Raw genomic sequence first — 13,005 nt, forward strand, 5'->3', positions numbered from 1 at the left:
GTTTTTTGAGCTCCCTCCACCATATGCGGCGACTGCAGATTCTCCAGTCTGGCTCGGAAGTTTCAGCACCTGCCCTATAAGATGACACCCGGCGTATAAGACGACCCCCAACTTTTGAGAAGATTTTCCTGGGTTAAAAAGTAGTCTTATACGCCAGAAAATACAGTACTACCTTTACCTAGTCTGTTAAGGCTATCCATCTATTTATTATACCTTCTGACTTTACATATTCCACCCACAGTTCTCAGTCTTTATAAAACACCTATTTCTTAGTCATACAGGACAATTTTTCCATACCAAATATATCATACATTTTAAGTTTCCAATCTTCTATTGTCGGTACCTCCTTTTCCCAAAGTTTTGCGCAGGTCATTCTGGCCGCGATTATAGCAAAAAAATAACTTTACCTCCTTTCTTTTCCAAATCGTCGTCTTCAATAATATTTAGTATATACATCTTTGGACTGCTGGCTGGAAAGGTTAACTAGTGGAGGTTATAGGCAGTTCAGCGCCTGTGGGTCGACTACTCCTTCCATGACTGCATGAGCTCACTCCCTTAGCTGCATCTTTCACTGGTGACAGCAGTTGGAGAAATCTTGTAAGGCTTGTGTGCAGGACATCACTTTTATGGTTCAGTGGCACCATTTTGGGACATGTCAGTAGGGGACAAGCAGCAGCAAAAAGCTTTCAAATTTGGGACCCTTCTTATGTTGGCTCTGAATTTGCAAAAACAAAAATCTTCGGCCCACTTCAGATGTCAGTTTACAGCACAATCTGAGGACAACACACTCAGATGCAGGTCAGCATAGCAGAGTATGGAAACAACAGTCAGATAAAGGTATTGACAGTGTACTGACCACATTTCACACTTAAAAAATAAACTCATAGACACAGTTGATGTCTTCCAAGTTCTTGAAGGTTCTTTATCTTGTGTTGCAATATGTACAAATACAGTGCCCCTGCGTTATATGCAGGCGCGCTATACACGGCTTTGAGCTTATGTGCAAAGCCGTGCAGAAGCGCACGGGGTGGCATGTCCCATTCGGATGAATGGGGCATGTGCCTGTGGTGTGAGTGTGCTGCCACATGCACGAGCCCCATTCACTTGAATGGGGCTTGAGCATAGGTGGAATTTGGCTTACGGGGGGGGGGGGGGGGTCCGGAACGGATCCCCTGCGTAAGCCAAGGGTGCACTGTATTTAAGCTCTCCTCACTGACTTCCATCAACTTTGCTGCCTGTTGTAACTCAGCATACAGCTCCAAACTACACAACTCCACAATCCAAAATCACCAACCACTCCAGTCCACAATATGATCTGTCTCTCAGTACACTTATATAGTGTGATGGATGTGACTCCTCATCCTTTGCCCCACAGCATAATGCAATCTTTTGCAGTAACATGCATCATGTCATGTGCTCTGACTCAGCATTTTTAGGATAGTTTCACAGGATATGAATACATCCTGTAAGTCCAAATATTTTCTACACAATTTAAAGGAATATTCCAACAGTTTAAGCTTTGTGTGTTTTGTTGAGACTTGGCTGGCAGGCTAAAGCTGCAAGAAGAATTAACAGAAGCAATGTTTGTGGTATGTGTATGGTGGAGGAGGACACTTGAAGCTGTGTAGGGAAGACATGTCTCTGGTGAAGGAGAGGGAGGAGTATCAAGTCAATTCCTGGAGAGTCATTCACCTTGGAGCTGCTCTTGTAATTTAAATCTCTCCCTTTCCCTGTCAGTGGCAGTCTCTAGTCCAGGGCACATGGTCTCTGTAAACCCCCAACACACACCGTGGCTGTGTCCTTTTCCACCCTAGCAAAAAAGGATTGAGAGTCCTTCCTCACCAGGGTGAAGCTTGACCTTTTCAACCTGGTCACTTTTGGAGCTGCAATCTTAGAAGCAGGTTGAGTAGTGACCAAGAAGCTTCTTGCCCACACCAGCATTTGCTGTAGCAATGGCACGGGTGAGAGACTTCTCAGTTCTGTTCAGCAAGAGCTGAAGAGGGCTGTTTATGACAGAGTGATTTGGAGGTTGCTCATTCATGGGGTCACCATAAGTGGAGGTTGACAGCAGTTAACAAAACAGAATATGAGAATTATCCAGCTTTCAGAGAATGTTGGACTCCATGTCCCACTGTTCCTCGCCACTGGCATGCAGACCAAAAGCATCTTCAGGACCATATGATTCCCACCCTGATACCGGATTTTAGCCCCAGGTAGGTTTGACCAAAAATGAGCACTTAGGAAATATGAATTAGCCAGAGAAATCCAAGAAATTGTAAAAAGTTTATTGTCATTTGTAAAAGAGGCATGTTGTGTTTCATTTTTGAAGCTAAGAAACAACAAACTTTGACTACTTAAAAGCAATGCCATAACTAATTAACAATTCTGCAAAATCCATGTGTTTGATTGAAATAATCATTCAAGAAATATGAATATATAACTTACTGCATTTGCAAAACCTGAAACAGATGTTTCTGCAACAAACATATTTTTGAAAGTGCATTCTTTAGCAGCTTTTAAATTATTTTATCCATAGAAATCAGAGGAATAAAATTGTTGATCCAATTTATCTATAATCATTACTTATTTCTTCTACCTTCATATTTAAAACCATCAATCTATATAAATATATTAATTTAAAAAACAAGACAGATATTTTCATGCTTAATACAAACAGGTTCTGCAAATATCTTACAAAATGAGGTAGTCAAAGGTTTAAGTGGTTATTTGTACTTTCCACAGTCAAGTTTTCCATAATTTTCATTTACTGAGTATTTAGAGCTGACAGATTCATTGGTTATATGCATATTGGGGAAAAGAGTGGATTCAATTCAATTCAAAATTGGTTAACACCTAAAAAGAGCATAAGGAATTATAGGCATCCAAATATATGTGATTTTTTTCACCTAGCAGTAACATTCCACTGCTAGAGTGGAAAACTATGCCAGCATACCTCTGCCAGGTTTCTGCTGCTTCATCTTGAAGGTGCCAGTGCACACTTCCTCAACCAATCAGTGGTTGGGGAGTTTTCAAGTACCTTTGGCTGCAGCTGCACCACTCAGAAAAAGGTAGCCACTATCCCCCCCCAGACCTCCAATGAGTATGTTGGAAGTCTGAGAGTGAAATGATTAATCCTTTTCTCCAGGTCAGTTGCCGCCTGGTTCCCCACTCTCCAGTTACTGATTGTCTATGAGAGTGTGATCTGGCAACCTTGACACTAGGATTGCACTTGGGGTTTTATTGTGCAAGGAGGTACTATATACTTCCTTCCAACAGACTGAAGGAAATCTTCTGGCATAATAAATGATTACTCCAGCATATGTCACCAACTGGATTCTCACCCTTATGTTAGATCGAGATGTTCATTATGTGATTTCCTCCATCCTTGGAGAACTGGGCTAGCCAGCAGCCCAGATGTTCATATCGTATATACTAAAAATTAGCATCAAGAACACAGCAACAGTTACGCTTGCATTCTATAGACAAAGGTAGAAATGGCAATGTACAAATGTATCTCTTTTAAAAATATATCTTAAAAACTGGCTGAGAATCCTTACAAAGGAAATCAGCAAGTATCTGATAAAAGGAATGTTAGCCACCTGACTGTTAGCTCCTCATTAGAGATGATAATCCACTTGATATGAAGTCAATACAGTGCAAATGGCATCAAAATATTCATACAGATTCAGGTTATATGAAGTGTTGAGGACCCAAGAAGTCATTTTTTTCTTTTTAAAAAAAGGCACTTAGTACAGGAATTAAAAATAAACACCAAAAAAGTAATTCAATCCATCACTGACTGAAGCAATTCAAAAAAAATCATTGCAATCATTCCGCATGGTGACAAATGGCAGAGAAGTATTATCATCGTCTGTTTGCCTGTTAATAAAAACAATGAAAGTCAGCAACTCCTGCCCAAAAAATACTGAATTCACGTGTTTTTAGAGGGGACATTACATCAAGAATGGGCAACATTAATTCTGTAAATTGCATGGGGTTCTCCCTGACTCTTCTGTTTCATAGTCCTGATGTCATTCCTACTGTTCCAGAATCAGCAGCAGCCACCATCAAATTCATCACAGCCCCCCTCTTCACTTCCCACTCCTGGAAAGGAAATTAACACGTTTTCCACTCTGCAGAACATGGTGGTGAAGGATGACACTCTGGCACCTTCCTGCAACATGAAGGTACAGTCGGCCCTTCTTATACATGGATTTTTATACACGGATTGAAAATGTTAAAAAAGGTATAAATTTCAAATATCAAACCTTGATTTTCCATTTTTTATAAGGGACACCTTTTTCCATGTCATTATATTTAATGGGACTTGAGCATCCAAGGATTTTGTTATCCATGGGGGATCTTGGAACCAAATCCCAGTGTATAACAAGGGTCCACTGCAACAACAGCACCAGCAGAAAATCTGGCAACAGTGTAGGTCCAATTGGGTTTTTCTTTTTTGGAGGAGGATCCAATAAGGCCCCCTGGCTCCAGCAAGTTACCTATTCCTGATTTATATGATCATATAAGAATTAACATCAAGACTGATGAAGAATCAAGAGGCTGAAGCAGGTACTGTCAGTGAATCCAACCAATATCACAGGTTCTTTACTCATAATGTCCCAGCCTCCTGAAGGCAAAGGGGGAAAAAAGGGCATGGATACCCTTTATGTGTTATGGAATGTCCCTTTTATGTTATATATTCTTGGAATATAGCAACTTGTGAAAAGGTGAAGGCGGTGACAAAGGATGGGACTGAATACACCTTTGAATTTTCTATAAAAGGAAAAGAGTTATGGGCTGAAATCGTCTTAGGGAATTACAAATGTTTCACCTAGACTTATGTATTCATAACTGGTATTCATAATCCCTGTGTATTCTCTAGCTGAGCAACATGTAGGGACCATGAAAGTTTCCTGATATCCACCTATTGGGAAGCAGACACTGCCATCAATGGGGGTCTGGTCCTGTATCATGCAGGGAGCTGCTGACTGACATTCCCACCACTCTCCTCATTTGGGTGATTTCCAGTGTGGAAAGGACCCTACTTCTGCCTGCCACAACAGAGATTGCTCATGGGAAGGGGTGGGAATGTCAGTTGGCAAGCTCCTAAGCAAAAGGGAAATGGGCATTGATGGTGGCAGCTGCTGCCTGGTAAATGGGGATTGGGGAAATCAAGCCTGGTAGCTCCAGTTCGAAAGTTAATGTTTTCTAAATTCTAATATGAACCACCATTGTGAACTCACAACTAACCCAGTACTTTGCTTCACTGCAGCAGCTGGGTCTGCAACCCCTGGTTTGTTCTTCTTTTGACCAGTACAGGGACAACCAGTTGGTTTGGAGCAATGAAGCTATACAATGACAACCAGTTGATTTGGAGCAATGAATCTACACAAGGTGCTAAACCCTAATCCCAAAATAGTTTCAGCACCTTAAGTAGCTTCCATAGAATATGGAGTAGCTTCCATAAAACTCAGCATGCATTCATTTCCTCAAAGCAACAGACACCAGCTGCCTCTGGAGCAGCATCAGTTTAGCAAACAGAAAACGAGTCAGGAGAGGTCTTTCCCCACATCTCATGCCTCCTGACTAAACTGTTATCACAACTTTATATTGAGATAATTGACCATTAAACCTAAGTTCAGAAGACAGAATACACTATTAAAGCATTTGATTAGAGATTGCACATGGGAAGGGGTGGTTACCTGCATATTTCTGTAAATCCACTCTGTGAACACAGTCACATTACCATAAACTCCAGGTCTATACTGAGTAGCACAGCCTGTTCCCCAACTTGTGTCGCCAACTAACCACCACAAACTTTTCCTGTAAGTTACCAATGGACCACCACTGTCACCCTAAAACAAAACAGAAGACATAAAATTATGGCAATCTTATCACAGTTAACTTCGAAGAAGTTTCCAATAAGCTGGGAGACTACACAAGCAATCTAGATATGTATATAACCAATATGCCAAATAATAAAGACTTGAAAATGAATTTCTCAAAGAAAGGGGGTATAGTACAATGAAAGGTTACAATATCAACATAGAGCAAAAGTGCAAAAACAGAAGTTTAATTACTGATAGGCAGTAACAGCTGGCAGATCTACAGATTGGGTATGTGCTTCTCATGTCAGCTTGCACATGCAGTGAGCAGCCAAGTCCAAGACATTTTGCTGCCTGAAGCAGAGCAGCAAATGGCATCTCCAAATAATTAAAGCTAACCAAGTTATTTTGACACACAAAGCAAATAAATAAATAAATCCCACAAGCAACTTTCCCTGTCCTTAGCTGTAGAAATAAAACCATAACATATTAAATAACTAGCCTTTTGTTCTCCTTTCACTATACACTTTCCTAATGGTGGCATCAATTATAGTACAGTATCATCATCATGATGATCATACATAGCACCATCAACATGTAAAGCATTTTACAATGCACCAAACAAGATGACAGACCATTGTCTTAAGGAGTTTCCAAACGAATGGACACAGTGGAGACTGCAGATTAAGTACTGTATATCCTACATTTCCATGCAGTCAAACTGCATGAGTGAACTGGGAACTATTAATAGATGAGAATGGAAATTTTATTTTTACCCAGCCTCTCCAGCAGGATCGAGGCGGCTTACAATATAATAAAATATAACAATGAAGTAAAATACAGTAAAATACAGTGATATAAATTAAAGCCCATTATCCCTCCCTCCAACCAACAGCCTATAATTCACAGAAACAATAATAAAATAACATCAAGATTAATTTAAAAAATAAACAAACAACAGAGAGATGGGCATCCTAGTCTTCTTCTTATGATAGTTCATATCAGTGGGTAACCAGGTGAGTTATTCAGGAAAGGCCTGTCGGAAGAGATCCATCTTGACAGCCTTTTTAAAACTGTCAAAATTAGTAATGATCCGGATCTCTTTCAACAGGCCATGCCATAGTTTGGGAGTGGCAGATGAAAAGGTCCTTTGGATAACTGCTCCCAAACTCTTTCTAATAGGCTGCAGTAATTTTTTCCCAGAGGACCTAAGTGTGTAGGGTGGATTAAGTTCTATTAATATTAACTATTAACACACTAATAGGCTGCTTTTCAAAAATCTTCCTTTGCCTAGTGCAGAATTAAGCACCTTGCCTAGTAAACAGAATGGACTGAGAGTGTGAACATAATAAGTTTTGTAGCATTTGAACTTGCAACCTACCATCTCCCAGCAGTTTGTTGTGACTGGAAAAGATCTGATTACACATGGATCCTGTGAACCAACATGGAAGGGTTCATGCAGGAAAAGAGTCCCCCCTCTTAAATGTCATTTGTTCTGTACACTTTTACTATGCGGACTTGGTTGGGATCAATTGTTATTTGGTTTCTCCTCTCTCAAAAGTGTCCCCTAGGTGGCCATTCAATTTTGTCATATGTAACCAGAAAGTTTGGGGAACTGAATTTCTTTGTTTCCACTTTTCTCCTCATACCCTTTTCCTTTGGGATTATGTTTTTTTAGAATGCATATCTGAGACCACACCCTATGTCTTTCAGATCTTTGGACAGTGCACAGGCCATTTTAGGAATGGTAATAATCTGCCAAAATAGAGGAACACCAATGTAGTTGACAAATGAGCTACAACCACTCCTAAACTTTTAGCAGACCTTTTCTGAAATCATTTATTTATAGTTTTTAGATAGTTCCAAAAGAGAATGTTTGGTTAAAAAAAAAAGACAATGTGCATCTGGATAAGAAGTTCACTAAGATGTAATATGACATATACGTCTAAATTAGGCAGATCTCTTTACTCCAATGAACTATAATCCATTACTAATATCAAGAATTTAAGATATAAGAGGCAATTATTTCATTAAAGGTGGGAGTAGCATCTCTTACTTGCCAGAGTCCCCTATATTTTCTCTTTTCTCCAGAAATGAATCCCATGTCACTTCCACTGCACTCCTTTTGCTTCAAGTCCTGATAGCTCTTGTGCCAATGTCAGGCACAATTCAAAGAAGTGGGGAATGGGAAGAGACACAAAGAAGGAAAAGCAGCATGCCTGCTTTTGCCTGCAGGTCTGCATACTGATATTAGCTCTCCCTGTTATTCCTATCTCCACTTACTGTTGGTTGTCCTGCCCTCAAACCCACCATCCACTATGGAGGTCAGTCACCAGTGAAAGCTAGAATCAAACTATTTCACATCCACAAACAGTGAGACATTACCTGACAAGAATCCACTTTTCCTTTTAGATAGCCAGCACAAATCATGGTTGGCAAGATGTGTCCATTGTAGATGTATTTGTCATTACATATATCAGGATCTATCAGTGGTACAACTGCTGCATTCAGTACTTTCGAAGTGTTACCTAAAGTTGGAAAATAATGAAGAATAGCACATTATGAGCCATACAAATACTAACTACAGTGGGGCCTCCACATACGCGGACTTTTTATAAGCGGCTTTGAGCGTACGCGCTCAAGCCGCTGGGCACGCGCGGGGCGGAAGGGGCGGCGCGTCCCATTCAGTTGACTGGGCGTGCACGCCCGTTGCACCCCGCGCACCTCCGCGCCACCGTGCACGAGCCCCATTGTTTACAATGGGGCTCGAGCATAGGCGGAAATCGCCATACGCGGCGGGATCCGGAACGGATCCCCCGCGTATGGCGAGGTTCCACTGTATTAATATTTTCATCCATAAAATGTAGATACATTTACAAGGGATTTGAGAACAAATAAAAGGAGTTCAAGGTAATACAAGGTTCCAGCTTTGCCTTTCAAAAAGAATCTGGGCATGTAACTAATTAAAAAACAAGACATGGTTACATACTCTAGTTTCAGGAACAGAAAGAGGTTCCAGATAATGACATATCTGGGTTTAGTTTGTTTTGAAAGCCGAGATCATTGGATACTTGAAGTATGTATAATATTGGGGTTCATTTACAAGAGGGATAAGCATAATGGAGTCCTCCAGATGTTTTGAGACTTGAGTCTCGATTACACCCTCCCCCAGGAAATAGTTATGAATTATGGGACTGTAATCACAGACATTTAGAAGGCATCAGATTGGTGTAGGTGGATATGAGCACTTACACATTTCTAAAAGCAGCAATGGCTGCTCCACACTTGATCTTAAGAGTGGCTCTTCACCACCTTATAAAACTTTCCAGCCTTCAGCTGATTCTCTATTTCTCCTTCCGTTTCACTTTACACTTTGTTCCTGCACTTACGCTTTGATGAGCCACTCCCTTCAGTCAGGGCACCTTGGCAAATATATGCCAATTTCCTTAAAGTTCTGAGAATGGGTCAGAGTGGTCACAAGTGTAAAAGAAACCACCTTTTAACAATCAGTTCATAGAAAAACGAATTATGAACCAAGCAATTTGCTTGGCAAAAGGGATGGCCAGGCCATCCCATCCCATTCATAACATTTTTTAAAAAAAATTACATGTAATTTAATTTTGTTTTATTTATATACCGCTATTCCAAAGATCATAGCGGTGAACAGCAAGTAAGCTAATTAGATTTTAATTATTTTTTTTTAATATCAGATGAATAATTAAAACAAAATCCAGATTTTGATAGCACCAGATTTTACCTCCTTGGCGCAATGCTCCCCATCCAGATATCCAACACTGTTGGCCAGGCTGAAACATCATTCCAGGATTGGGCAAACAAACCGGTCGAATAAATTCTATGAAGCAAGAACATACTGTTAATCAGTAACTCAACAGACACAGAGCTTGATAGGAAGTTCCCAGAATAACTGTCTAAACATAAAAGACTTTCAAGGTCAGTGTGACCCTAATGACATAACTGCTGTACGTAATTTATTCCCCAGAGTAGAACTAAGAAACATGGATAGAGAAGATTTCAAATGAGATAGAATACTTTCATCCATCAAGCTATACACATTTGACTGAAGTACAGATGTGACTAATGATGTTGTCACATTAATTATGATAAAAGCTGTTGTTCTCTTCACTTATCTTTCATGTCACACAAAGTGCATGAAAGGAGAAGTGGGGAGGGAGGGAGAGAGAGAGAATGAGAAAACACCAGATACTACTCTGCAAGTAGTGAATGGAGTGAATGTAGACAATTCTTTCGTATAGCAGGGACAGGGAATTGTGATCTTCCAGAGATTGTTGACTGAAACTCCGATCATCCCTTATATTGGTTATATTAGGGTTAAAGCAAATGAGAGTTTCAATCCACCAACATCCAGAGAGTGTCATGTTCTCCATCTCTGCTATATGTAGTACTGCCACTTTTTATTTTATCTGCATTTTGTGCAGAATGTGACTTTCTTCCATGCAGACTCAGAATGTTTACTAAACAGAAAATATATGGCAAACAAACCAGGTTAGATCCTGTTCTAATACAGTACTGTAGTCCAGTGATGGCGAACCTTTTTGGGGCCACATGCCCCAGCTGAAATCTACCTGGTGCCAGAGGGGGGGACTTCTGGCCTCTGGGGTGGGACTTCTGGCCTTTGGGGGAGGGGTTTCCACCCTTCAGGAGGCAGGGCTTCCCCCCTCCGGGAGCAGGACTTCCACCCCCTGTTTCTTGGCCTCCAGCTGCCTCAAAGAGACAGATGGAGCCATAGTGGCTAAAGAAGTATTAGTGTGGACATGCCCCAAGTTTCTCTTACCCACATCATGCTTGTTATGAATGTCAGAATCAGAAAAATGAATAGAATACTCCATTTTCATTTTATTTTAAATACAGTATGTATGTCCCTTCATCCACATCCAGAAGGAGAGAAAGGCAGGCCAGCTCCACCGGGCCTAACTAGAGTAAGAAAAAGGGCCCTCCCTCCAGTCCATCTGCCCTGGTCCAGGCCTCTGAGACAGAAAAGATCTGCTGGACTTTTCCCCTTCCCCAATGCCATTCCCTTCTCCTTTTGCGTCTTCTCTTTTTAGAATGCAAGCCTGAAGGCAGGGAAATGTCTAATTAACAATTTGTAATCTGCTCTGAGAGCCTTTTGGCTAATGAGCAGGGTATAAAATAAATAAATAAATAAATAAATAAATAAATAAATAAATTTTGTATAACTGAGCATGCAGATGGTAAACCAATGTACACAACTATAAATAGTTAAATAAATACATACCGTCAAAAATGAGAGGAGACTGTAACTTCATAAGGGCAATGTCATTTGTTTTAGAAGATGAATCATAGTTTGGGTGTGGAATTACTTTCTCTACTCTATGTCCCTTTGAATAAATCATTTCTGGCTGTCTCAAAATTCCAGCAAAAACATTCCAATAGTGTGGAGCAGAATATGTGCTACAGAAAGGAATAAAAGGTAGCATGTTGTTTTTTGTTTTGTTTTATTTAGCATAAACCATTTTGTTGCAGTCTCAACACTTAATGTAAAGGCTGTTATCAGGAAAATGACATACCGTATCTGGGTTAGCACTCTAATTATTAGTAAAAAATTAGTAACAGAGGCTCATCCTTTGTGGTGGAGTGACTGCATTTCTTAAGACTTTACAAAGAGAAGTGGAAGGCAAGAAAAACACCTGAAAATATCTGACCCAAAGTAGAAAAGTTACACATAGTGCAGTGTGGTTTAGATGGAACACTAGGCACATTTGGTCCCATTAGGGCCAACCCAAAAACATTTTGTTGTCTGAAGCAAAATAAAAGATGCTACATACTCTCACCTCCACCATGTGAAACCCAGAAACAAATTGAACTGGCAAATGAATTTTACTTATGACAGTGTTTTTTGCTACTTTTAGGGAAGCAGTCTAGTTCAGGGGTGCAGGACAGCCCGCATGACACAAAAAATGTTGGTCCACCAAAAGAGGGTCTAGGTTCAAGGGGCTGGAAAAGCTATGCTCAGGAGCAAATGCAGCTGGTCCTGTCCCCACATCTGCCATCTGACATAGTTATCTCCCTCTGTTTTATGCTAAGGGCAGCCCTGCTATCTGGACATTTCAAATGAACATCTTCCACACTATTTCAACAGGACTAAAATAACTCAATGCAAATCAACCACTCTTGCAAACATGAACTCATTAATTGGAATTACTGCACAAAATTCCAAGAGATTCATTTTTGTAGTATTCTGCTAAGGAAATAATACTATAATTCTACTGATTCTACTAATATTAGGAAAATGTTAAGAAAATTAGCCTGGTAGAAATTGTTGAGGACTTACCCATCTACACAGTGAGCTGCTGTTACAATCCATTCAGGAGTGATAATGGACCCTCCACACAGATGGGTACCATAGACCTGAAGGCTGACTTGCCAGGGCCAATCTCCAAGGGAGGCAGACGTTCCTCCCACAATTCTGTTTCGAGATTTTAAACGCTTAGTGGACTTGCCACAGTCTTGCAAAACAGAATTAGGGAAAAGATTCACATTAAAATCACAGGATGTCCCTCTATATTTTTCAACAATTTTTATATATTCCCCCCTCTTTTCTTTTTTCTTTTTTGGTTAGATAGGAAATCTTTGGTGGGCTAGATCCTGTGGACCACAGCTAATATCTCTTACCATAATGGTAGGTGCTGATGCAAGCTGAAGTCCAAAGCATCTGGAGGGCCACATATTCTCCATTGGTCTGGGAGCTAAAAGTGGCATATGTTCCCCATTATAAAATCACAACTCTATTTCCTGTAGCTACCTAGATTCTGTCTGGTCACTTTTAATTAGAAGCCCGGGTGGCGCAGTGGTTAAATGCCTGTACTGCAGCCACTCACTCACAAACCATAAGTTTGCGAGTTCAATACCAGTGAAAGAGCTCAACTCAGGCTTGCATCCTTCCAAGATCGCTAAAATGAGTACCCAGATTGTTGGAGGCAATTAGCTTACACTTTGTAAACCACTTAGGGAGTGCTTAAGTGCCTGCCTGGAAGAAGAAAAGCCCTCCCTTCATCCTCCATCTTGAGGGAGAGAGAGGCAGGCTAGCTCCACCAGGCCTGCCTGGAAGAAGACAAGCCCTCCCTTCATCCTCCATCTTGAGGGAGGGAGAGGCAGGCTAGCTCCACCAGGCCTGCCT

At 40.7% G+C, this 13,005-nt stretch overlaps 1 protein-coding gene across 3 annotated transcripts in view; it reads right to left on the reverse strand.

The window, feature by feature from the left end:
• Positions 1–1,125: 1,125 nt before the first annotated feature.
• Positions 1,126–13,005, reverse strand: part of TMPRSS2 (transmembrane serine protease 2) — a 70,162-nt gene continuing 58,282 nt past the window's right edge. For 2 of the 3 annotated variants that reach the window (XM_042459295.1, XM_042459297.1), the window contains exons 9-14: positions 12,160–12,334; positions 11,104–11,279; positions 9,586–9,681; positions 8,214–8,356; positions 5,706–5,858; positions 1,126–3,879 (exon numbers count right to left, since the gene is read on the reverse strand). In XM_042459295.1, the coding sequence (XP_042315229.1) occupies positions 3,865–3,879; positions 5,706–5,858; positions 8,214–8,356; positions 9,586–9,681; positions 11,104–11,279; positions 12,160–12,334 (758 nt within the window). In that variant the 3' untranslated portion in view covers positions 1,126–3,864. The remainder of the gene's footprint in view (positions 3,880–5,705; positions 5,859–8,213; positions 8,357–9,585; positions 9,682–11,103; positions 11,280–12,159; positions 12,335–13,005) is intronic. The other variant, XM_042459296.1, reaches the window with a different exon arrangement.

Source organism: Sceloporus undulatus, chromosome 3, assembly GCF_019175285.1.
Source record: "Sceloporus undulatus isolate JIND9_A2432 ecotype Alabama chromosome 3, SceUnd_v1.1, whole genome shotgun sequence".
NCBI lineage: Eukaryota > Metazoa > Chordata > Lepidosauria > Squamata > Phrynosomatidae > Sceloporus > Sceloporus undulatus.